The 27,543-nt window shown below is 38.1% G+C and overlaps 1 protein-coding gene across 1 annotated transcript in view; it reads left to right on the top strand.

The window, feature by feature from the left end:
- Positions 1–27,543, top strand: part of DIAPH3 (diaphanous related formin 3) — a 489,880-nt gene that overhangs the window by 20,772 nt on the left and 441,565 nt on the right. The window contains exons 2-3 of the mRNA XM_055336191.1: positions 6,902–6,934; positions 26,226–26,393. Coding sequence (XP_055192166.1) covers positions 6,902–6,934; positions 26,226–26,393 — 201 coding nt within the window. The remainder of the gene's footprint in view (positions 1–6,901; positions 6,935–26,225; positions 26,394–27,543) is intronic.

Here is a 27,543-nt window from a genome sequence, read left to right as displayed (position 1 = left end):
AAATATGGGGGAAAAATTGCTCCAAATCCCACAATCCAGGTATATAAAATTAAATGGTTCCTGTCTTTTTTTCATAAGAATGTATATTAATGATTAATGGAGTGGAATTATATTGCATATGCAATTTTAAATGCAAGGTTTTTTTCCATGTAACAATTGTGAGCATTTTCCTATGTCATTATAGTTCATATGTCAGGACTATGGTTATTTAATCATTCCCACATTCTGGGAAGTTTTAGGTTGATAATTTTAGCTATTTAAGATAAACTCTATATTGACAAGTATTTGTGTACAAAACTCTCGGTGTTATTTTCTAATTCTAGATTCTTCAGGTAGAATTACAAGGCTAAAGAATGTGAACATAGGATTTATTTCACCAGATCACTCTCTAAAAAGATTCAACAAAACTTAATTTCCTTATGGTGATGCCAGAATGTAAAAAAAAAACCAAAATCCTTCTTGAACAGATAGGGAATGAATGATTCATGGTGCTTTTAGCTTCAGGAATATTCAGTCTACATTTGTGTCTTGGACAAGACCTCTAGGAGACTGAATCATGCTCAGAAATAACCCAGTCATTTAGGTAAGCCTCAAGGTAAATCTGGAAGCTTTAGGGCCATTTCCTATAGTGAATACTTATAATACTTTTCCAGATGACTACAAAGGTCTTGGATTCTGGTGACCTAGAACTAAACCAACTTGTAGAGTGGATCAGAGACTTGAATTGCCTTTCCTTGGACTTCTTGCAGAGGAGTTTTTGATCTGGGAGTAGAGGTAAAAAGAAATGGAACGGCTGAGGAGAATCTCTTAAAATTATTTATTAAAATAGGTATTAAAGCTGTTACTAGAATTAGCCATTCTGTTTTCCTTTTAATTTTACCTCAGGGTTGAAGTTTATTGAAGGAAAAAGAACATTGGAGTTCTATTAGAATAAAAAAAAAAAAAAAGACTTGTTAGGTGCTCAGCTCCTGTGATATCATCTAGGACTGAGGTCCAAGTAACAATTTGATAATTTTTCTAGGGAGGTGGTGGTTTTCTAGCAGTTATGTTGCTGCCTTTTGATCCTTTTAAAAACTTTTTCTCTTAGAAATGAATTTTTTCACTTCTATGAATGCTTGAATGATGTCTCTGTCTGAAAGGTAATTTTTCTTGATGACTCTTCTTTCCTGAAGAAGGAATTATGGAGAAGGGAGGTTGGATTCTGCGGTGGGTTAAGAGTAGAGAAGCCCGGGATTATGGCCAGGTGTCTATCTTTCTGAGGTAGGTGGGGTTTGAATAAATGAACAGATTAAAAGTAGCTAGAGAACTTTTACTTATTTTCTCCCGTCCCTAGTCTCTCTCACTTGTGTATGCCTGGAACTAAAAATAGGACCACACGAAGAGCCAGTCAACTTAAAAGCTTTTTTTGTTTGTTTTACATTATCAAAGAGCCAGCTCTACTCTATCCTTGGTGCTATGAAAGCTTCAGTATTATTTTTGGACGCTTCTGAGATGTTAAATATGGAGCCCTTGAATATTTTCACATCTAGGTATGTTGTTTAGTTGCCTGGGAAATGAACCTTTAGGCTCTGTAGTTATGGTTAGTGTCATGATGAGTACTATTCCTTTACATTCCTGCCATCTTTACAGTTGGTATTGACATTAAAACAAACAGGTTTTGTGGACCAGAAATAATGTTAGGATAAAGTACATGTTAGTATGCTGGTGGAAAGGAATAATCTGGAATTTGAGGCAAGTGTGAGCAGTGCTTTAACATCACCTCACCCACATCTTATGATTAAAAGAATACTGATTTTTTTTTTGGTTATAACTTTGTGTCATTAACCCATTACTGATTTATTTTGACAAGCAAATAGTGTCATGTCACAGCTTGATCTAATGAGCAAGCTTTGATAGTTTAGTACCAAATATATTCTTATGAGGTTGAATTATTGTACCTTTAGAGATAGATTAAACATTTGAATAAGTGATGCAGTAATTCACCCTACACACCAGAGAGTGTCGAATTGTCTTAGAACAGTACTAATTGGTGCCTGTCATTACATGGCAGTAAAACCTGTCCAGATTTTACCAGCTCAGTGTTTCTCACTTCTTTGAAAACTTCTTGTACTTCCTACCTGTACCCTTCATTTAGCTTGTTTCAGGGACACCGGTTTCCAAGCCACAAGTCAAGAAATTGGAATGTGTGCAGGCCAAGGGGATTTTAAGGGCTGGTCCTGGTGGCGGTGGCACGTGGAGCAGGGTTTCTCACTGGTCCTGCACTGGGTGCTGCATTGCCCTCAGGGCCTCTAGTGCGCAGGTTCCTCAGCCCCCTACTGAACCAGCATCTTGAGAAGCTGAGACCTTGTCATCTTTCGCAAAGAAAGTCTTGGTGTGCTTCTAGTGCACACTTAACAAGGTGAAAACCAGGTGGCTGAGAGTGTCTAGTTTATGAAAATTTAGTCTGAGTCAGGTGCCTTCAGAGGCTTTAATCTTACAGGTTTTCCTCCTGTTAGTGGTTCCTCGTAATGACCAGAAGGATGTCAATTAATGAAGTAAAATTGCAACAGCTAAAAATCTTTATGTATGTATGTATGTATGATAGTCACAGAGAGAGAGAGAGGCAGAGACACAGGCAGAGGGAGAAGCAGGCTCCATGCACCGGGAGCCCGACGTGGGATTCGATCCCGGGTCTCCAGGATCGTGCCCTGGGCCAAAGGCAGGCACTAAACCGCTGCGCCACCCAGGGATCCCTAAAAATCTTTTTAAATATCACCATCTGTTTGGCTTTGACAGTGATCAAGACTTGCTAGCTTGACACTTGATGTTAGCTTCCACACACCTCATGACATGAATGGACAAATCCTTTGCTCCTTGCTAGTTCCAATGTGCTAACCAATGAAAGAAAATATAAAATTTGCCAGAAGTCTTGGGCTACAGCTTAGAATGTGTGTGTGTGTATGTATGTGGACCTTGGGTTTGTATGTTGCTTTGTATTGTATAGTTTATTTGGTCTTGTTTACGTCCTTGTAAACTAAGTTGGTTAGAGAAGGACTATTTCTTCATACCCTTGATATTTACAGCATTTCGTGGAGTGCTCTGAAAGCTCTAGATCTATTTTTTGACAGCATGTATGGTCTTCAATAAAGGTTTTGATGCCTTGCTTAAATGTGAATATAGAGATCTATGTTCTGTATTTTTTTTTTCTTCAAAAGAACATAGGATCTCCCCCCCCCCCGCCCCCAGCCAAAAACCTGTAAAGAACTTTTCTCTTAAAATTCCAGAGTGATCCTCTTGACCATTCATCCTAGGAACAGTCATTAGCAGAAAACATTGTTTCCTATCTATATGAGATGCTCTTTACTTTTATAAATAGAATTAGCAAATTGAGCAACGTAGGAAAACAGGAAGAAAGAGGAGTTTTTCAGCTTGGGAAAGGAGCCCTAATGTGCTTTAGTACCACAGCTTAACCAATTACCAATGGTTCTGTATACAGAACTGTTTTTTTGAAATTACTCCAGTTTGATTTATTCCATTACCATAAAGCATTAATGACACCTAAACAATCATAGACCAGGTAACGAAACTAAAGGTCATAGAATCGCATTTAGGTATGAATGTTTTAATAGGTGTAAAACTGTATGCTTTCAATTTCTGTGTGTGTCTGTAGGTACACATATAACCCTAAAGGTTGCTATTAGGTTATTTTTCAAGTGCTTCCCTTTAATGTTTCTCTTCCTCCCCACCCCCACCCCCCCTTTCTTTTTTTAAAGATTCTATTTATTCATGAGAGACACACACACACACAGGCAGAGAAATAGGCAGAGGGAGAAGCAGGCTCCATGCAGGGAGCCTGATGTGGGACTCCATCCCAGGTCCCCAGGATCATGAGCCAAAGGCAGACGCTCAACCGCTGAGTTACCCAGGCATCTCAGAACCAAAATTTTTAGATTGGTTTTCCACCTGTCTGCTCTGTTAGTATCTGATCCTGTTGTGGGTCCTTGCATTCACTGTCTCTTCCTGGCCTACTGGCTTCTCTGGATCGTGGTGTGGATAGTGGGGAGAATTGATAGGCAAGTGTGTTGCAGAGGAAGAATAATGAACTTGATCTTGGCTTCTTTCTTTTCTTTCAGACTGTTAAACTTCCTGCACTTGGGTCCCTTTGAGTTTTCTTACTTACCCCTGCATTATAGTTCTGTCATAATTCATCACGCTCTTTTTTGTGAAAGATTGTGTGTAATATAGTTAGTAACTGGGCGTATGTATTTGCCTACATAGTTCTTAAAAAAACAACTAAAGCATTGAACAAATGGAGTCCTTTTAAAAGCTAGATTCTCGGGATCCCTGGGTGGCACAGCGGTTTGGAGCCTGCCTTCGGCCCAGGGTGCGATCCTGGAGACCTGGCACGTCGGGCTCCCTGCATGGAGCCTGCTTCTCCCTCTGCCTGTGTCTCCGCCTCTCTCTCTCTCTCTCTCTCTCTCTCTCTCTCTCTCTCTCTCTCTGTGACTATCATGAATAAATAAAATCTTTAAAAAAGAAAAAATGCTTAAAAAATAAAAGCTAGATATTCTCTCTCTCTCTCTCTCTCTCTCTCTCTCTCTCTTTTTAAGATTTTACTTTATTCATGAGAGACAGGCAGAGACACGGGCAGAGGACAGAGGGAGAAGCAGGCTCCATGCAGGGAGCCCGATGCAGGACCCGATCCCAGGACTCCAGGATCATGCCCTGGGCCGAAGGCAGGTGCCAAACTGCTGAGCCACCCAGGGATCCCCCTAAAAGCTAGATTCTCAGTGAGATGGTTCAAGGATCAAAAGAAGTTATGACCCCAGAAATGGATCTTATGCGTCTTGTTTCTACATGAGGGTGACTGTACCATTCTGAAAGTTATGAGTCCGACTTTGACTTGAAAGGGCTGCTCAGCGTTAGGCCTTCGAAGTTAGACAGAAAATGTTGTTTCTGGGTATATTTGTCTTCTGTATATTGTGTCCTTTAACCGTCACCCCCCCCCCCTTTTCCTGTCTGGTACTTTATTTTCCATATCTTTTATGTAGTTTTTAGATCATAAATCTTGCTTGGGTTCTGCTCTCATTTCCCTTAAAATTGTCTTAGTTCTCTCAACATCGCTTTTGACATTTTCCTCAAGCAACTCAAACTGGCATCTGGGAATATTCCATTGGTGTAAGAAGGTGTTTTTTCTTTACCATGGCATACTTTTCTAAGCAGTATTCCGGCCAGATCCTTTTTCTTTGGCCTTATTAAGTGTTAGGCCACCTAGAATGCCTGAGTTCATAGTTGGCCATATTTCTCTTGTTTCACGAGAGGAAGGTGAAATGACCACTTTCAGGTGTGATGTGTCTTGTGATGGGGGTGGTATCTCTGGCTAAAGAATAGAGAGGTGGTTAGCCACTTGCAATAGGCTGGAAATCTCTGCTGGCAAAGCACGCAGCAGGCAGTTTAGAGGGAAGGGTACCCCACCCAGCCTTTCCACTGCAACTTTTTCGGTGAACTTGAGACGTAGGTGGGCTGGGGTTTAATTTTAATAATGGTCTGTGGGAGGATACTGTGGCCCTGAGTACCTCAGAAATCTTACAGTCCTGCTCAGGAGTACACCCACTCTTACAGACTTCTGTGGTTGCTTGTTATTTTCAAGGGCTGAAGGTAATACTAAAGACAAATTCTAGCCCAGAATTCAGTCCTAGGTCTGTTAATTTTAGTCTTATCCCTTCTTTGCTCTCGGTTTAACAAAGAGTTTAGGCTGAAGCTAGTGGCCTGGCTGGTAAGTGTGGTCAATTATTTAGCTTTGGTTAGACACAAAGCTCGTTCTGCGCGCCTCCAGTTAGTATATTCTCTGCTCTAGAGGAAGGAATGTCTTGGTCAAAGAGGAAGAGAATCTGTGATAGTGATTTGCCCCGTACAATTTTTTAATCTGGATTGTCACTGAGATCGATTGATGAGCATAAAGGTGTTTTCCAGTATATAGACACGAATGACAAATTTCATTCCATCAATGCTGAGTTTACTGCCACTCAGGCTGTTAGAAGATGAATGCTAACACATGTCCTTTTATACTTCTAAAATCGGATCTATTTAGGAATGCACTTGACCCTTTTCTGATCTTTTAAAAGATCTAATGCTACTGAATAAGACGAGGGAACATTGGAAATTGATTCTAGCTCCTTGAATACAAAATCTTGCCTTGACTCCGGAATTTATAAAACTTAGATTTCTGGCCTTCTTTTTTTCCCCTAAATAGTTTTTCTTTTGAACACCACTTTGTAAGAAACTAATTTATTCACTTTCTAAAGTGGCCTTATGTTTGTCTAGCAGGGAAATCAGCAAAAGGGTTCTCAAAGAAACTAGCAATGAAATTGAAAAGTGTCTACTGTCACCACTGGTGATAAATCAAACTGATGTTAAAGATGCAAATAGTCATTCCAGTACTCTCTTCGTTACTAGAATTGTTTAAGTTAATTAAGCCAGCAAAGTACTTCATTATCTACTAGGCTGCATGCTAATGGCAGATTTAAAGTTTCACTGTCTTATGGTTCACATTCCACCCCCCCACCCTGCATTTTAAGTCTCCTTATCCATTGTGTTCTAACTCCATATACTTAATGGAAACTAATATTGCTAATTGGGACTATAGATTTATTGAGGCATAGGTTCCTAATTTGTCAGGTTTGCAAGTCCAAGAAATCTTGGGAAACTACCACATTCAGTGTATCTTTTGTCCATCTTTTTGAGAAGGTGATTAAAGCAATATATAATTTAAGAAACAAACAATATATGATTCATTTTTATTAGACTGTCGGGGATTTAATTATGTTCAACGTAGCATTGTAGAATTTTAAAATATATTTTATTAACTAAAGTAAAAACTTTTATAAATTACTGATATGATTGGTTTTTCTTTCATTTGCAGCATTTAAATATTAGGACATTGACGGATGATATGGTAAGGTTATGCTCAACATTTCTTTTGTTGTGAATCTTAACTAACCATGTAATGTGGATGGTGTGCTATGCTAATACCTTTGAAACTGCTTAAAAACCTGCATGTTTTGGAAATGTGCTCTTTTTTATAGTGCTAAAATAAGAGGCAGAACTGGTAGAAAAAAATACATGATATTTTTTGCTTTTAAGTTGTAAAAGGAACTAGTTGATATGTTAATTTAAAAAATTTGTTTAATTACAAATTGTTAGTCAACTTTGAATCATTCAAATCAGCTCTCATTCTTTGGGGATGAATTGCACACTTCAAAAAGAGGTGTAAAAAAAAAAGTAGCTAAAGACCTACAGCTTTTTTGAAATATGTAGTTGCTAATTAAACCAGACTAAAATCTCATGCATATATTAAAAAAAATATTGCTCAAAAAAGAGAGAACCAAGCATGCCTTCCTGTTCTGCCTGTTGGTAATCTTGCTTATAAGTAATTAACATGTGTAAATTTTTGTCTATTCAAGTACATATTTCTGAGAAATAGATTTTTTGACTGTAACTCTTGGCTAATGGTGTAAAGGATAACAAGAACAGCAACGAGGCCCAAGTAAACAATAATATATATATAAAAGAAAGTCAGCATGCTAGGACAAAGCAGAGTGTGCTATTGACCTGGTTTTGAATTCAAATTCACCTTTAATCTAAAATGAAACAGAGATTCTAGAACACAGCATTCAAAAAAATGTTTAGCACCCTTGTTATCCAAAGCACCATCTTGGGTACTTGGATGAAGTGGACATGCAAAGTTGAATGAGACCTAGATTTTGACATGCAGGATTGAAAAAAATCAATTAGAATGTTCTGTTTTATTCCTCTGGGTAATATCTAAGAAAAGAAGTTAGATGTGAACAATTCTGGATAATGTTTTCCATATAATAGTATTTAGAAAATTGTAGTGATATGGAACGCTTACACAGAGGATGTAATTTCTAACCCTGCAAGGTAGATGTTGTCCTCATCTTTGCACTCAACTGCACTGAGGGTCAGCTAGGTTAAGTACGCAGTTTGCCCAAGTATGCACAGCTGGCCAGTGCTGTAGCTATGGCTTGAATCTTGTTCCACAAAGCTCCAAACCATACATTTCTGTGTGGACTTAGCCTTCAAATGGCTGCTTATGACTAATAATAAAACCATGTGCAATTTTTACAATTGAACATCTTTGAGAATATACAATGGCGGATTCCTTCTTAAAATATAGTTCATATGGCATCTAGTTTACCCATGTAAAGTATACGGTTGAATGGTTTTTAGTATATTCAGGGTTGTACAACCATCACTGACTGAAGTCAATTTTAGAACATTTCCATTACTCAAAGAGAAATGTCCTACTTATAAGCAGCCACTTGCCCCAACTCCACCAGCCTCAGGCAATGGCTAGGCTACTTGGTCTATAGCTTGCCTCATTGGGGCATCTCCTATGAATGGAGTCATGATAAAGAATTTAGTCACAAAAGACCACTTTGCATCGTATTTTCAAGGTTAATCCGTGTTGTAGCTTGCTTTACTACCTTGCTCCTTTCTATTACTGAATGCTATTCTAGGACATTTAAGATTTGATTATGTTTTATGGGGCACTATCCATCTTTTCTTCCTCTTTCTGGTCTTACCTTCATTATGACTGACCTTGCAGATTGCCAACCCACAGCCTCTACCCTAAGTTCTAAGAGTACTTTATTTGCTAAAGAGGCTTTAAGAGGTCCTTCTGGAAGACATCTTGCTCTGATTTTAAGTTAATAAATGGGTTCCTCCACTGTGAAGACTGTAGTCTTCTCTCTCCATTCTGTCTCCATTTCTCTCTCTGCTTGTCCTGGCAATTGGGCTTGGGAAGTTACCATAGTGTCTTGTGAGGTATTTTTATCAAAGCTATATCACCATATGACATTCTCGCCAGTTTAAACATCTTTAGGGAAGAGACAATGTGTTAATTACTTCTAGGTATGTTGTGTGGTACATGTTAAGCATTTTCACTAATTTTTCATTGAAGGAATAAAACAGTAAATCTCTATATTTAATTACTTGCCTAGTCATGTGGCTTTATTGGACTTGGGGATGGCTTGGTCCTGGTTAGGCTTTCCAGGGATGGACCCTTGCCTTTATACAGGATAAAGAGGTTTTTTTGTTTTTTGTTTTTTTTTTAAAAAAACTTTGACAACTTGCTGTCAGACTTTCTGACTACCTGTGTGGATCACTGATGACTGGCTTACCCCTGTCTTTGTCTTAGATGTACACATGACTGTTTCTTATAGATTTCTCCTTGGCCTTTTTTCTCCTTGACCGGCTGACTGAACTGCTGTCTCACTAGTTCTCACTATTCACTTCTGATATTGTGCTTTAGCTTGGCTCTTTTTTTTTTTAATATTTTATTTATTCATGAGAGACACACACCGAGAGAGGCAGAGACACAGGCAGAGGGAGAAGCAGACTCCATGCCGATAGCCTGACGTGGGACTTGATCCCGGGACTCCAGGATCAGGCCCTGGGCTGAAGGCAGCGCTAAACCATTGGGCCACCCAGGCTGCCCTTAGCTTGGCTCTTGAGTGGGTTAGGGCTTAAGTCCGGGGAAGGATCAAGCAGGCAGTCTAGTTCAAGCGGCTAGATCCATTGTTGTGGAGCTTAGAGAAGAAGCCTGGCTATCTTGAATAGACACAGTAAAAAGCAAACCTTACTCATTAATTGATGCAGTGTGGAAAGAGCATTGGATTAGGAATCAGAAGACTTGTTGAAAGACAGAACTTCACCTCTTCTTAGCTCTTTGACTTTGGCAAATCAATTAATTTGTTCACTTGTAAAGTGGGACTAATTATACATACCTTCTCTACTTTGCTCATGGAGTTTTTGTGAGTTTCATTTAAGCTGAAGTGTGTTGGATGGCTGCATTCATTTCTGTCCCTTTTTAACCCCTTTATAAAATACTTCCCAATGCATAGGCAGTGGAGTGATGTGATGCATTTGCAGTTGAGACTTACACGGTCTATCACAGACCAGTGCAGAATTCCAGGAGGGAGGGAGGGAAAGACAGCTGGATATCTTGGGTGCTGTGTAAACTGTTTCTGGTGAGCGAGAGCTCAGGGAAGCATTTGCCAAGGATGCTTTGATGTGTGCTAGCAATATTTTCTAACTAAAGGTGGCCACCCCCACAACATATGTGTTGCATGTGTACTTAATTTAGAACGTCTTCATGTGAGAATAGCATGCTTCAGACAGAACTTGAGAGAAGGTACATAAGAATGGTGTCAGCTTTAGTCACAGGTTTGTATAATAGTATGTTAGAAACATTTAGTCAAAACATTCTGGGAAGCATTAATGTTAAACACCCATCTCTTTAAGTTGCTTTGGTGAAGACCTACAAAAATACTTCACATTTCAAGGTTATTTCTTGAGTTATCAGAATTTCATAGGACATTTGTTGCAGGAAGTATTGCTGTAGTGTTGAGATCCCTAGGCAGAATTTATATACTTGAAACAGTGTTTATTCTGCAAATATCTGAGACACCATGATGTATAAAGTACAGTCCAAGGTGAAACGTCATTTAGTTTACAACCATCCATTGTCTATACCTGGGTTGAAAAGAGTGCTTTCCTTGTGGAGACAAAAAGATTGAGACCAGGGCAGTGAAGGGAGGCCAATTTGAAAAGGTAAACTGGAGGAAATTGAACGTGAACAACATGATGCTGAATTCTCCATCAGTGTGTCCACAGAGTGTTTTGTGGTCTAGAAGTCATTTTTGACTTGCTTATCATCCCTCACAACCATCTGTCTAAAGTGTGGTGCTCCTGCTGATTCTCTTCTTTTATCCCTCCTGCAGCCAGTTTTTACAATTAACTGTTGCAATCTCTGGTATGGCCTGAAGCAGTGATTTTCAAACTTTCCTGGCTGGGACCCATAGTAAGAAGTACCCTTCATTTTGTAGCCCGGCACACATATGCATATAAATTCTCCCTCAGCTGAAACAATTTTATGAACGATTATTTAATGTTTCTAAGCATAATGAACTCTGATCTTTTCCACTCTTTTCTATTGCTTTTTAGTCCTCTGCCTTCCATTTTAAAAAAGGAGTGGGGGGCTTGCAGATCCAATCCACTATATTGATTTCTTGTCCCATACGTGGTTCACACCTATAGCTTGAAAACAGACATTGGCCTATATAGCAACCAGAGGAAGTCCTCGGGTCTCTCCGTAAAGTGTCTGCTCTTCACTTTATGACACATAGTTGAAAGTGGGTATCTGGGTTTGGGTGGCAGCTCTGCTACTTCCTAGCAGTGTGACTTTACGTAACTCAGATTTAGCTGTTGAGCCTTGATATATCTGGTTATGGAGATTTTTAAGGGATAAATAACTGCTGAGATGCTTGGCAAACTATGCATTCATAGTAGTAGTGGTATAGTTAGGGTCATAACATGCATTTTTTTTTTGAGGAAAGATTTATATACAATGCACCAGTTTTATGAATGTAAAATGATGAATTTTGACAAATATATACAATCATGTATACGTGATGATCATGACATAAAAGCTTTCCATCACCCTAAAAGATTCCCCCTGAGCCCTTGCAGTCAATTTTTACCCCCTATCCTGGCTCTTGGGAATCATGAATCAGCTTTCTGAAATATATAATTCAGTTTCTAGGATTTCCAATAAATGGAATCACTTAGTATGTTGCCTTTGTGTCTGTAGCATAATGCTTTTGAGACCCCTCTAGTGCTTTGGGTATATCAGAAATTTGTTCTTTTTATTCCTGAGTAGTATTCCATTATTTGCTAATACTACATATTATCTATTGAATATTATATATTCAATAGTTTGCGTTTCTGTTTTGGGGGGATTGAGTAAATCTGTGAACATTTGGGTACAGTTCTTGTGGACCTGTTTTCATTCTGGAAGGGGAATCATCTGGTAACTATGATTAACTTTATAAGAAACTGACAGATTGTTTCCCCTACTGACAAATTATGTTGAGCATCTTTTATTATGCTTATTTGCCATTCTTGTCTTGTCCTGTCTATCACAAGTTAGGGGGCCAAGGCTTGGGCTTTTAAGGAATTTTTTTGTATCTATATTCTAGAATTAGGAGTTTGTGGTATTTCCTTATTTTTTTTTAAACAAAGGACCTATATTTCTCCCTTTCTAACCCTGATAAATACTTGCATTCCACTCCCTCCCTCCCCCATCAGTCTGGGTAGAGGTTTGTCAATTTTATTGATCTTTTCAGAGAACCAGCTTTAGGTTTCATTAATTTCTTGATAATTTTGTTTTTATCTTAACTTTTGTCTTAATCTTTTTATGATTTCTTAAGGTAGAAACTTACATAATTGATTTGAGCCTTTTGTTTTCTAATATAAAAAAATTACATTATAAATCTTCCTCTGAGAGCTCCTTTAGCTGTATCATTTTCTAACTATTCAAAATATTTTCTAATTTCCTGTTGATTTCTTCTTTCACCCATTGGTTATTTAGGTCTGTGTTTAACTGCTAAAAATGTGGGGTTTTTCCTGATAATAGTACTTGATTCTCTTTTGGCCAGGGACCATACTTGACTTCAGTTGTTTTCAGTTTTCTGAGTTTTGCTCTCTGTTGTAGACTGTGGTCTGTTTTTGTGAATGTCATGTGTGCATTCTGCTTGTATTAGAATTGATCTATAAATCATATTGGTTGACAGTGTTATTCACATCTTGTATTCTGGATTTTTCTGTCTGCTTGCTGTAACAATTATTGAGAGAGAAGTGGGAAGTTTCCCAACTATAACTGGATTTTTATTTCTCTTAGTTCTATCAGTTTTGCTCTGTATATTTTAAAGCTCTGCAATTAAGTGCATGTATACTTGGGATTGTACTAAATCTTTCATCATTATGAAATGACTATTTTTATCCCCAGTAATATTCATTAAGTTGTAGTCGTTGGAAATTTACAAGATTTATTGGCTATACTTGATACAGTTACTGCCATCCTCTTTGAACAAATACTTCTCAGCTCGTGGGACACAAATTATATTGATTTTTGTATCCCTATGACCTTTCCTTTTCTATTTTGTATGGTTTTCCTTTCCCTATCTTAAACTATTACTTATCAGGTTCTTTCCTGCAGCCAGTGCTGTATATAGTGCTGGACTGGGGTGATTACCTTAGTCCATATCTTTGTCTATGACCTTTTCTTTAAGTTGAGACCTATTACTGCATTGGCCTACCTTCCTTTGGGTGTCTCATCTCTACTTGAAACTCTACTTGCTCCACATTAAATCTTTCACTTTCCTCTTAAGCTTGTTTCTGTTCCTATATTCTCATAGAAGATAGCTTCTTGACGATTATTTCTTGAATCTATTTCCTTTCCTCAGTTCCTTCTATCAGAGCGCAAGGCTTCCTATCTCTTATCAGGATTCTCAAGCAAATTTCTGTTGCTCCCTAAAAAGCCAACTTCTTGCACAGCAGGGTGACCTATCTAAATTATATATCTGACCATATTTTACCTTATTTGAAACTACTTAGGTGCACCTGTTATCTGTAAGTTAAGCCTGAGCTCTTTAACATTGGCATATAATAAGGCCTTCAAGGTAGGACCCTGCCTCTCTAACTTGATAGGCGTTTCTTAGTCCACATACAATAAAGATTCTGTAATTGTTAGCTGTGTGCTGAGTAGGGTTCTAAATGTTAGCTTTATAAATACTTAATGCTCACTTAGAAGCTTGTTGTGAAAATTATCATTCCCGTTTTGAAAGATGGAGAAACTGAGGCAAGAGAGATTCAATAACTTAATGTCAGAGGGGTATGAGAAAAAAACTATGACTCATTTCAGAGAACATGGTCTTTACTAAGAGAGTTATATTGCTATTTAAGTACTATCTCTTTCTCTGCTGAGAGTACCAGTGTGAAATCTCTACGTATATTTTGTTTTCTGCTTTTCCTCCTGAAGCTGTCTATATGAGACTGCTGACCTTTAAATTGACTAGGAAAAATTGTATCCTAGCCACTGATCTTAATTCGGAGAACTATAAAGACCTATTTTTCTTTTTTTAAAAGATTTTATTTATTTATTCATGAGTGATAGAGGCAGAGACTTAGGTAGAAGAAGAAGTGGGCTTCCTGTGGGGAGCCTGATGTGCGATCTTATCTGAACCCAGGATCATGCCCTGAGACATGATGCTCAACTGCTGAGTCACCTAGGCATTCCTATAAAGACCTATTCTAAGATGTTTTCTATGATTGGAAATTATTACTTATTTTTTTAGTATTTCCAGTAAACAAAACTGTTTTTTGAGAAACCTTTATCCTGAAGGAATAGTGATGTGAGTGACTGAGGTATGGCAACAGGTTAAGGATAGGGGTATTTTTTTTTTTTTTCTTTAATTGTGAAGGACATGGGAAAACTCTATTGAAACCACTTCACAGATCTAGCAGCAGCAGTCTGTTCCCAGATATAAGTAGAGCTTTCCTGATTCCCCTCAAATGTCCCCTACAGGAATGAGGTCCTAGAGCCATTGGAGATACTACCTACGTGTGGGTTCTAATGAGTGCTTTGGGAAGCTTTCATTGTTCTCTGTGGGCCTTGTGACTAGTTCAATGTAACTGCTACTAGACTACTCCAGAACATTCCTGAATGTTTTTTTTGTGAGACTGGTCCACTCAGAGAGGAGTTCCCCTAGATGAATATGCTTAAAGAACTGGGTTTTGTCTACCTGCAGGCTATTCCTGGAGTTACCTAGATGTGCCATCCCTTCTGGGATATATGCTAAATTGGACATGGTACTTATGAAAGAAAAGAATCATTTTATCTATGTGCCTCAATTACAGTTAATAGAACATAAATCATTAGCTTTAAAAAAGAAAAAAGGGCTTAACTTAGAAGAATTACTTAAATTATTCTTGGCCTAATAGAATATAAAACTTTACTAAAAGTTCATTTTGCATTTTTATGAACTTCTGTTTTCCTTGGTAAGTTTACAAAACCATGAATAATCAAAAAGTGAGATATTTTCCAGTTTTTCTTTGAAATGATATATTCAAAAGAAACACTTCTGTGTAAAGTAGATAAACCATCATTGACTGGGACTACCAAATGTATGTGGCAAAATACATCAAAACAAGTTCTATAAGCTTAAATTATTCACTAAGTCAGGTGGGCTTTTCTGAGCCCATTAATATGAGTTAATTAGAGCTTCCTGTACTTAGGTTTTCAGTAGTAACACTTAAGTACTGTCTTAGAATCTTTAAATATTTATGGGATATTTTAGAGAGCTCCTACTCAAATCAGTAGAAACTTGGGAATAAGATCAAGAGCTCTCAGAGTTGAATACACTAAAATGTAGGGTGTACAGACTTGTTTATTCATCCTTTTATCCTTCATATTAAGCATTTGAGTGGTTAGTACTGTTATAGGAATACAAAGATAAATATGACTGTCTTTGCCACTTGGAACAGTGGGGAAGCAGATATGTATACAGTTTCCAGTTGTATTAGGTAGGTATATACCAATACCATCCTAGGCCCATCACACTGTAGATAGTGTTCATTGGAAGTGGGAAGGTCAAATTTTTTTTAAACTTTTTTAAAAAAATGTATTTATTTATGATAGTCACAGGGGGGGGGCAGAGACACAGGCAGAGGGAGAAGCAGGCTCCATGCACTGGGAGCCCAATATGGGATTCGATCCCAGGTCTTCAGGATCGCGCCCTGGGCCAAAGGCAGGCACCAAACCGCTGCGCCACCCAGGGATCCCATGGGAAGGTCAATTTTATTTATTTTATTTTATTTTATTTTATTTTATTTTATTTTATTTTATTTTATTTATTTATTTATTTATTTATTTATTTATTTATTTATTTATTTATTTATTTTTTAAAGATTTTATTTATTTGAGAGAGTGAGAGAGAGAGAGGACACGGGGCGGGGGGGGGGGCGGGGAGGAAGAAGCAGGACTCTGAGATCATGACCTGAGCTGAAGGCTACTTTTTTTTTTTTTTTTTTATGATAGTCACAGAGAGGGGGGGGGCAGAGACACAGGCAGAGGGAGAAGCAGGCTCCATGCACCGGGAGCCCGACGTGGGATTCGATTCCGGGTCTCCAGGATCGCGCCCTGGGCCAAAGGCAGGCGCCAAACCTCTGCGCCACCCAGGGATCCCGGGAAGGTCAATTTTAATGGTGGGAGAAGACTTGGTAGAGAAGGTGACTTTTCAGCTACTTCTGAAGGACAGATTGGAATAGAAGCTGGCAGGAGAAAAAAAAAAAAGCTGGCAGGAGTTGTAGTAATTTTTTACTCTAAGTTTACTTCCTGGATACCAACCAAATGGATTCCTAATGAAAGTGTCGGGTTGGCAAGTAGAAAGCAACTGTTGATGTTTTCAGGGGACCTTTGTTTATGGGTATTACTCCTCTTCTAAAAAAAAAAAAGTGTAATATTTATCTATAAAAACTAATTTGTATTTCCTTTCATGTATGTAGTATTAATATTTGCATACAAGAAATTAGAATTGTACTTAAAGATGTGAGTAGGCATAACTTTGGGGTTGTTTTGAATATAGTTTTTAAAGGATTCTTTTCCATTGAGTAGGTATTTTTCTTCCCCGCCTGGTGTTGTGTTACAGAACTAATGGTTGTTTTCAGTCTAGGAGACTAATATTCAAAGAATCAGTGTTGGGGAGAGTCTAAGTTATTCTTTTTTTTTTTTTTTCTAAGTTATTCTTAATGAATGTATAAAAGGCATAACATCTGTAATTCTTCCTAATATTGTTGGGAAGGAATTAGCAAAGCAAGAAGCAATGATTTGTATCCCAGACATGGACGATAGATAGAATAGATAGATTATTCACTTAAAACTAATAGAACACCCACTATATGCTTTGAATAGTTCCAGCAGTAGGTCCAGTAGTGAATAAAATAATAACTCCTCAAGGACTTATACCCTGGTTGGATAAACATATGATAGAGGTAGTTTCAGAATACTGTTCATACTACGTAGCAGCAAGCACCAGACTTGTTGGCATCTTGCCTAGTCTTGAATCAGGGAGGCTCTTACCTAAGATGTAGTTCAAATTGAGAGCTGAAGATTGAGTTGAAATGAGCTAGATTAAGGGGATGGGATAGGAGTTGTGGTTGTGGATAGGTTTTAGGCACAACATGCACATTTAAAGAGACTTTGGCTTTTTCATTAAATCTGGATCCTACAGTGTAAGAGGGGTGGAGTGGTGAAGAGATTGTCTGGAGGTTCAGATCAAGCTGGACCTTTTTGAGCCACAGTAAGATTGGAATGTCCCCAGAGTAATGGGGATGCAAAGATTGAAAGGTTTTAAGCATAGGAGCGAGGGGGCAGGATTGGATTTGCATTTCAGTAACATCAAAATGTTGTTCAGTATAGAGAATAGCTCTGAGAGTGGTTGTGGGTAAAGGGGCAGAGCACAGCTAGAGGCAAGCCAGGAGGCTGTGGCTGTTGTCCAAGTGTCCTGAAGTAGGACAGTGGCAGTCTGGCAGAGAGAAGACGATTTAAGAAGAGCTCGTCTATATGGTTTCATTTGTTTCCTTATTAGTTTTCATTAGCCACTACAATTCACAAGACTTTTCTATTGATCTAAGTCAACATCAGAAGTCCTAATCAATCCATATCAGCACCTAGATATTTCTTTCCCTATCCAGGTACATTTATTCTTTTTCTCTGAAATTCTTTTCCAACTCCTCTGGACTTCTCAAGCCCTCCTACTTTGCCCTTTGGTGGTCAAAGCCTGTCTTTGAATGTTTGTTTTCCTTCTTGCTCTAATTGAAACCTAGATGTTCTTTGAAGGCTTTATATTCCTGTTGGCTTCTTCCTTCAAAAGCTTCCAGCTCTTTTTGAGTATTTTTGGTGCAGTTCTCCTGGTTGGTCTAAACTTTAGGTCTTGTAATTTCTGCCACTAATGCATGAAAGACATTAGAACTTGAGTTGTTTTCCTTTCCACCCCTATTTCTGTTATTCTGTACCTACCAGGGGTTCTTAAACTGCAGGCCATGGACCACCAGAGGGTCTGTAGTAAAATTCATGGTATTCTTGAACTTGAATGGAAAAAAGATTAAATATTTTCATTAACCTTTATGTAAAACTTAGGTTTTTAAAATTATGAAATAGGTGAAAACAAAAAAATTCCAAACACACATATACACAGAATTTGACCTGTGACTTGATGACCACAGAAAACTGGTATGTTCTGTGAAGTTATTGAAGATACTTCAAAAGGTAGTTTGTGTTCAACAATATGTTGCAATTAGACTTACTATTACTTCATGTTATATAATGCATTCATGAAGACCTACTATATGATTTTAAAATATATTCTTAACACCCTTTTTTTGGGTAATTATATCTATTTTAGGCATTTAAAAGTATTCTAAGAGGAGCTCTTTAGTCTTCTGTTAAATCCTTATTCTAAAGCTTGATGGGTTAGAACAATAATAAATATATAACATTACAGTTTCTTGGGTTTAAGATTTGGAAGCAGCTTAGTGGAATAGCTCTGGTTTGAGGTCTGTCGTGGGATTATAAGCAAAACATTGGCTCAGGCTGCAGTCATGTGAAGCCTTTGGGGCTAGAGGATCCATTGATAGGATGTTCACTTCTGACTAGGAAGTTGGCACTGATCATTGGTGGGGGCCTCAGTTCTTTCCTATGTGGGCATCTTCACAGGCTGGTTTGCAACACTTGGCTTTAGTATATTACATACTACGTATTGTAATATATTTTCAAGGAATTTTAATAACCTGCTAAGTACGCTTCTCATTTAATAAGCTACCCTATGAAATTTAATGTGAATACACTACTGTAGGTAGGTACAGTTTTGGAGGGTGATGGTAAACTTTCTTTTCAAAGCCTCTGGCTAAAGAAGGTCTTAGAATTTCGCTAAAACCTTAAAAATTTAAGGCTAGGAATGGCCATTTCTAACACTTAGGGCTATGAAAGTTAGAGTGCAATAATGGGTGGCTTGGTGGGAATTGTTAATGAATGATAGGATTGTGGCCTTGACTTGGATGATTAGCTCTTCACACCTGCAATAATGAATGGCTAATTTCTTTTTTAAAAGATTTTATTTATTCATGAGGAATAGAGAGAGGCAGAGACACAGGCAGAGGGAGAAGCAGGCTCCATGCAGGGAGCCCGATGTGGAGCTCGATTCTGGAACTCTAGGATCATGCCCTGAGCCAAAGGCAGACAGACGTTCAACTGCTGAGCCACCCAGGTGTCCCAAATGGCCAACTTCTTACCATGTTCTTTCTTAGTAAGACTGATGTCACCAGCATTTTAGTAAAGTCCATGGAACAGGCAGGTATACTATTGGGCTATCAGTGTGTGCCGTGTCCCATAATTCTCCCGTCAGCCTCACCAGGTTCCCTGATGTATCCTCTTTTCAAGCATTTTTGAGATTTCCTCATCCCAGAATGAATCACTCGTTCCTATCTGTTGCTAATTTACTTGGCTTATGATTTTTCTTGGGGGCATCTATGTATTTTGCCTTTATTTATAGTAGCTTCTCTTATTTTTCTTTCAAGTGGTAAGCCTCTTCAGGGACAGTACAGTATCTTTTATATTTTCTCCAGTAATTGCTCATTCCCTTGTACCTTCACGTGTTGATTGCTATCTCTGCTAGATTCCTGAGTGACTCTAACAGTTACCTGTTGCTATGTTAACAAATTATCCCCAAACTTATGACTTAAAACAGCAAACGTTTAACATCTTGCACTTTTTTCTGGAGGCAGGAATTTGATAGTTGCTTAGCTATGTGGTGTTGGCTTGGGGTCTCATGAGGTTGTACTGAAGATGTTGGCTAGAGCTTTTAAAAGTAGTACTCTCTGAGGAGCTATTAGTCCTCTGTTGCTATGTAATAAGTCATCTGAAGGCTCCATTGGGCTTCCAAGATAGCACTCACATGACTGTTGGCAAGAGGCTTCTCTGCCTCTTTTAGTTTCTGTAGCTTAGTTCTTTGCCATGTGGACCTCCCCTGAGCCTTGAGTGTCTTTCTGGTGTGGCAGCTGTCATACTCAGAATGAGTGATCCAAGAGGGAGCAAGATAAAAGCTGTAATGTCTTTTATGATCTAGTCTTGGGAACCAGCACTCCATAATTTCCACAGTATCCTACTGGTTATACAAGACAGGATTATCTGGGACCATGTTAGATACTGGCTACTACAGTGACTCAGACAGTTGATGGTTTGTCGAGCATGGCACTTATATTTTAGTGGGAAAGAGACCATCAGCCTTTTCAAAATAAATGAAGAAATTACATGTCTTCGTAAGTCTTACAAATGGAAGAACATAAAAGGGGAATAAGCTCTGTGCGGTGATAATGGGGAGTGTGAGGATCCATGTGATGTGTAGAATGGTCACCAAAGGCATTTCAGGCCATTTAACCTAAAGCTGAAAGGTAAGAAGCAGTTTCATTTCCTATTAACAACTCACTGTGATAGGTCTTATCATGGAAAGTTTAAATAGCTTTGTTAAGGTAATACTACAAGCAGGTGGCTGGGCAGGATTCAGAAGTCAAACTATGGAACCAGTTTTTTAATCAGCAAGTTGCTTATTTAGTAATAAAGTTAATTAAAAAGCCAAGTGATTTTGGCTGTTAGTTTTTTTTTTTTTCTTCTGCCCCCCCCCCCTTTTAAAAATATTTATTTATTAGAGAGCAGGGGGAAGGGCAGAGGGAAAGTGAGGTGGAGAGAGAGCTAGGAGATAAGCAGACTCCCTACTGAGCACAGAGCCCAGAACCAGGATGTGGAGCTCAGTCTTACTGCCCCCTACCCTGAAATCATGGTCTTTTTCCAGATTTCAGGTATGCATTCACATAGAATTGACTTAAAATTACAGTGGACTTTTATTTGCTTAATTCTCTTGGATTGCATGAAAATAGGTACTCCCTTAAAGGTTCTAAGGAAGTACATTTAGGATACTTTTTCAGGCTTTTCAAATTAAAAATGGCTAATAATTACAGTATCTTCCTTTTGTTTTAAATTAAAAAAAATCATTGCTGTTAGTATTTAAAACACTGTAATAGAACTTTGTCACTATTACAGTGTTATACTATAGTTTAAAATCCAGATAGTTTTTTTTTAGAGCCTGTTTTTGGTTTAGTTAATTTTATTTAAACTGTAATTACTGATTATCAGTGTGAGATAATACTCAGTAGGGTGCTCATTTAACTTCCTGTGAAGATAAGTGATATTAATTTATAAAATTCGGTACACCCCAGACACAGCTGAAGCCATATTAATTAAGTGTGGTGTACCACCTCCAAATAGCATTAAAATAGAATTCTCTCAGTCTTCTGTGTGTTTAACCAATTCTTCAACAAAGACAAGGCATTGGTGGAGTTTACCTCCTTAGGTTGTGTTCCTAGCTCAACTTCAAGAGCATTCACGTAAAAGGAAAAGCAGCTATGTCCGCGCACAAATTGCAAAACATGTTCCCAAATTGCCACATACAGCACAAATAACTTCTAGTCAGCATAATGGGCATTTCTATTGTGTATTTATGGACAAAAGCTTTTAAAACTTTTACTCTTAGGTTCCATTGTATCTTGCCTCAAGCAAATTGTATGAGCAATTTCATGAAAGATAAATTGGGGGTGTTACCTCGCCCCCCCCCAATTTCTAGGTGGAGTCACAGCATCCTCCCTTGAAACAAAAACAGTCCTCACCCCCAAACTCCCAAAACTTTAGAGCGTTTAAAATGATGTGATAAAGTTCATTTTGCACCTAACTTGTCGGTCATGCCCAGGTTATGTGGAATCTACCTGTAGTGCTCAGTAGAGGATCACTGGGAATGCTTTTACTTCAAGCCTGAGGTCTTCAACAAATTCAATTTACTGTTGTAGCATGGGAGGATCATATGTATTTTCTTCCTATGGCTCTTTGTGCTAATTTTTCCTACCTTGCCTTTAGCTATCCTAGTGGTAATGTGTGAAATTGTTTTCCACTTGAATAAAATCCAACTTTCCCCCAGAGTTTAGGTGCTAAGCCTATGGGGGAGGTGTACTAATTCTGTTTTATTGTTGTTATTGTACAAATTATGATACTGTTTATTGATACAAAAGCAGTTCTACTTCTAAAAGCACAATGGAATTTTTTTCATTTATGCAGTTTTAGAAGTTAAATACTATGAAATTATTACATATAAAAGTGTGTTGGAGCTCGTCCTTTATTATTTAGACAGGCAGTTTTCTTATTTTAAGAATTAAACAGATGCATCCAGCCTGATGCTGCCTTTCAAGCTCTTAACACAGTGTGTAAAACACAGAAGAGGCTCAATGACTTTGAGAGAATCTTATTTAGAAAGTTTTGGTTTGTGGAGAAAATTAAAATTTTTTGAACTATCACTGATGGAACTATTAGGTTATATATTCACAAATTAGCTTGTGAATTGCTTAAGCTTACTATTTCTATTCATTGACATGTTTACATTTATAATATTGATGTTGCATTAATGATGTTTGCTTAATTTCACTTCATTATGAGTTTAACATATTAATTAAGTTACTTTTGTGTGTGTGTGTGTGTGTGTGTATGTATGTGGTGTGTGGAGTCAGCATAGGTTTAACACTCAGGAATTGATATTCTCTGTAGAGAAGTTACAACAATGAAGTAGTGATTCAGAAGACAGGTGGAGGAACCAGTACCACTTCTTAATTTTTTTGGTGTCTCCTCATTTTTTAAAACTAATATCAAGAATTGGGGTACTAAGGTACATAGGGACACTAATTTTTGGACCTCTAATCATGTGGAGACAATTTTATGTTTCTGGCTGGTTATTTTCAAAGTAAAGGAATATGTAGATGAGTTGGATGCCCTCCCCGCGCCCCCTATAATTCATCGTGTGTACCTCTTGCTGCGTTTTTTTTTTTTATATCTATATAGATTTGCCTCTTTATATGCTTGTCTCTGCCACTTGATTGTTATTTGACTTGAATTGAATATAGCTTTTTTTTTTTTTTTGTATTATAAACATCTGATAGAGTAACATCTCTGTTCTTCATTTGGTAGATCTGGGAACCTGATACCATTTTTTTCCCCCCCAGCCTGAAAAACTTTCTTGACACGTTTTGTAGTACAGGTCTGCTGGAGATCAATTCTTTCCGGTTTGGCTGTCTAAAAGTGTATCCTTCTGCTTTTATTTTTGAAAGGCATTTTTACTGGATATAGAATCCCACATGACAGTAGTTTTCTTCCAGGACTTTAAAGATGCCTTTCTGTTGTCTTCTGTAGTTTCTGGTGAGAAATTACTTATTTGTGACATATTTATCTTGTATATAATGGGTCTTCGTATCTCTGGCTGTGCTTTTGTGGTTTGCCCTTTTAATTTTTAGCAGCTTGACTATGAGGCACTTGGGTGAGGGCTTGTTTGTTTTGGTATTCTTAATAGTTGGCTGCGCTTCTTGTATCCAAGAATTGATTTCTGAAAAATCAATTATTTCAGTCCTTACCTCCTGGAATAGATCTTCGGTATCATTTGCTTTTTCTGGTCCTCAATTATACTTATGTTACAGTGCTTCATTTTGTATCACAGCTCTTGGTTTCTCTGGTGTTTTTTTCGTGGTGTTTCAATCTGCATGGTTTTTGTCAATCTAGGTTTAGGTTCACCAGTTCTTTTCTCAGCAGTGTTCAGGTTATTCTGGAGTCCACCTAATGGATTCTTCGTTTGTTGATACATTTTAAATTTCTAATCTGTCTTTAAAAATAATCTCCATGACTCTGTTGCTGAAATTGCCCATCTTACATTGTGTCCACTCTTCTTTATGTTCTTCAGCGTTTTTATAAATATCCCTTGAAATGGTCTGACTAGTAAGTCCATCATCCAGCCCATCTCTAGTTCTGTTGCTTTTTGTCTGTGGGTGACATTTCCTTGGTCCTTTGTGAATCTAGCAGTATCTGATTATATGATGGACATTTTATTTAAATACTGGGGAAATTAACACTTCTAAGAAAGGGTGTGCCTTTTTTTTCAGGCTGCTGGACTTGGGGGCCTAGTTGGTGTCATGTCTAGTTGAACTGGGTTTGGCAAAGGTGCTGTTTTAATTTGATTAGTGTCCTCTGGGGCTTCAGGGTTTCTTAGCACTAATGAGATTCAGGCATTCTGCTTTTGGCTTTCTAACTGAACTATTAGTTTTTAAGGCTGGGATAACTCTTTCTGCTTTAAAGTTCTGATGCCCTTTCCAGGGTTAATGTAGAGTTCTCTTTGTTTTCCATTCTACTTGCAGCTCTGTTTCTTCAGGATATCTCTCTGACCTGGTATCTACCCCTCTCTTCAGGTGGCAGTTGTCATTTATTCTCTGAAGGTCCAAAATCTGTCTTTGAGGCTGCTCTCCTGTCTTTTGCCTAATTGAGAATGTTTGGGAAGACAAGGCTCTTTGCCTGGGGAGAGGCCTCCTGGGACACTTCATGCCTTGAGGCATCTCGCCCTCCCTCCCGCTTCTAGCTCATACACTGGGTAAAGGCCTGAGGGGAAGCCTGGGTAGGTGGGTGTAGACTTGCTTCATACCTGGGGCTCCCTGGAATTCTAGTCTCCTGCCAGAATCCATGCTGTCAATAGTTCATTAAAAATCTGGCAGGTTTTTCTTTATCCTTGTTTAACTTACTGGTCTATAACTGTTTGTCAGGATCAAAGCCCCTTGTCATTTCTTGGTAGTCTTTCCAGGAGTTCTGGTGAGTCCTCAGCCCCCTGATGGGTTGAAGACAACAGAAACTAACTCTGGAGGTTTTCTGGCTTGTTTTTGTTATGAGGATGAGAGCAGTGGTGGTATTTTGTTACTTTCTAAATCCTACTGGAAGCTGTCCTGTTCTTAGTACTTTAAGGATTACATCCTGTTTGATGGACCATGTGTGCGTGTCGTACGTGGCATTTTTCCTAGGCTTTATCTTCACAGTGAACTTAAAGATCTGTTTTGAAAGATAGTGTTTATCTTTGCATCTTACTTAAATCTTGTTTCTTTAGTGAAATAATACTGTGAAGACTTGTCCTTTTATTTTTTATTTATTTTTTATTTTTATTTTATTTATGATAGTCACACACACACACACACACACACACACACACACACACAGAGAGAGAGGCAGAGACATAGGCAGAGGGAGAAGCAGGCTCCATGCACCGGGAGCCCGACGTGGGATTCGATCCCGGGTCTCCAGGATCGCGCCCTGGGCCAAAGGCAGGCCCCAAACCGCTGCGCCACCCAGGGATCCCAGACTTGTCCTTTTAAATTCAGTGTTTTATATCACATTTCTTTAATGGGCTATACTAGCACTATCTGATAGAATTTTCTGTGATGATGGGAATGGTTTATATGTGCTTTGACATGTGGCTCTTGAGGACTTGACATGTGGCTAGTGCAACTGCCAGTCCAAAGAACTGGACTTTTAATTTACATTTAAATAACCACATGTGGCTAGTAGCTACCACGAATAGCACAAATTGATATATACATTATGGCAAAAACAATGTAATGTATAGTTACACTGAACAATTCAGAGTGATTTTTGAGTATACTTCTATTAAGTACTTTAAGGCATTTTTTTTGCCTTTTTGGTTGTTACCACTTGTAACTTTGAGTCTGGGTTTTATGTGAGGAATACAATTTATGAAATCAAGTAATTTTCAATGAATAAACAATTAGCTTTATAAACTAATATCTGTGCACTTTGAAATATCAGTGAACTATTTCATTTAATAGAAGAAATCCCATTATAGCAAAAACCCTGGCTTTATATTCTGAGGCTTTAGCCATCTTACTCTATAGTTGCTCATGAAATTCAAATACAGACCAGCCCGAATGAAGAGAAATGTGGTATTTATCAGATCTACAAGTTCTGGAGGTATAAGTAGAATTCAACTCTTAGAATTCCTAAATCACGGTTCACGGTATGCATTATGAAAAGGGCACTGGACAAGGGGGCTGGGAGCTAAGACACTAAATATTAGTTTGATTGCCAACTACTAAATTAGCCCAGTTACCTTTTATAAAACTGCTTAGTTTGCTAATCTGTAAAGCAAAGGTCGCCTGCCATTAGAATCTTCTGTAATTTAAGATTAGAAGGAATCTTTTGGAGGTTGTCTGATTTTTCTCTTCTGCCTTTAGACAGGATGGTTACCAAAAACATTTTGTGTTTTTAACAATTTTAGAGATTCTAGAGCTATATGGCTTCTGATGAAATCATAGTGATAATGTGACTGACCCTGTGGGTTTTTTATTTTGGCAATTAGATAAATGTTGTTGAAGGAGATATTAACATATGTGCTACTTTATCTTTGTAGCTGGATAAATTTGCCAGCATAAGAATTCCAGGGAGCAAGAAAGAGAGACCTCCACTTTCTAACCTGAAGACTGCATTTGCAAGCAATGATTGCTCTTCAGAGGTGATGGAAAACATTCCAAAATCACTGTCAGAGAATGAAGTCTTAGAACTTTTCGAAAAGATGATGGTAAGAATTCTGACATTTTTCATAAAGTGGTTGATGTAAAAACCTTAGCTTCTAATCATTTAATGGAACAGTAAACTTTTAAGACTTGTGTTCTATAGGGTGATTTCTTTTGTCATTGAAGATAGCATAGCACTTTAGGTGTACAGAGCTTTAGGATTACAAAAAAGAACCAGAGGAAAGTTGGCATGCTAGTTTCCTGTGTTTTGTGTATATGTTTAATATATAGAGTATATAAAAAAACCCTCTCAAGTATCAAATGATAAGTTGTTTATTGGCTATATTGGACATATAGTGTATAAATATAAGCTGTACAACTTGTTAATTTGATACATTTATATATTGTAACATGACTGCCGTTGTACCAATATTAATACCCCTTACTTGCTTCGGTCATGTCATTTGCAAAGAGTAATGCTAACCAGTCCCCCAGCCACAAATGATAATCAGAGTAAAGTGCCTAATTCAGAAGTAGTTCTGTACAAGCTGGACCCAGGAATACTACCGCCTCTGAGTCCTCTCTCTTAGGAAGCTGATCTCTCTTGGGACACATGAACAAGAAATCCATGCAGCAAAGATTATCCACTTAGGATCAGGCCAGATCCCCTGTAAGTTAAAACTAAGCTATTGTTCCATGTCTCCATAGGATTTTCTTCTCTCTTCTTTTTTTTTTAAAGATTTTATTTATTTATTCCTGAGAAACACAGAAAGAAGAGCAGAGACACAGGCAGAGGGAGAAGCAGGCTTCATGGAGGGAGCCCATTGCCAGACTCCATCCCAGGACTCTGGAATCATGACCTGAGCCAAAGGCAGACGCTCAACCACTGAGCCACCCAGGCATCCCTCAATGGGATTTTCTATATTCTAATCACGAAAGGAACCAAGCAAGCCCCAAAGTAACAGGGACCTTGTGATGAGAAAGATAACTTCCCCAAACTTACATGGCATAGGAGTTAAGTTCGGCGATGACTTCTCGTTGTTTCTCATTTCATGACGTGTTCAAAGAGTGCAGATTTTAGAGTTGAAAACCGGACTTTGAAGTTTTCTTCTGTCATTACATTAGCTTGAGCAAGCCTCTTAGCTCCCATTTTTCACTTATACTTTATCTAGTGGAAGATTGATAATGGCTCTTTTAAATGTTGCCTTGGGGATT

The sequence above is a fragment of the Nyctereutes procyonoides genome, unplaced genomic scaffold, assembly GCF_905146905.1.
Source record: "Nyctereutes procyonoides isolate TBG_1078 unplaced genomic scaffold, NYPRO_anot_genome, whole genome shotgun sequence".
NCBI classification, from domain to species: domain Eukaryota; kingdom Metazoa; phylum Chordata; class Mammalia; order Carnivora; family Canidae; genus Nyctereutes; species Nyctereutes procyonoides.
This window is presented reverse-complemented; position numbering and strand designations above follow the sequence as displayed.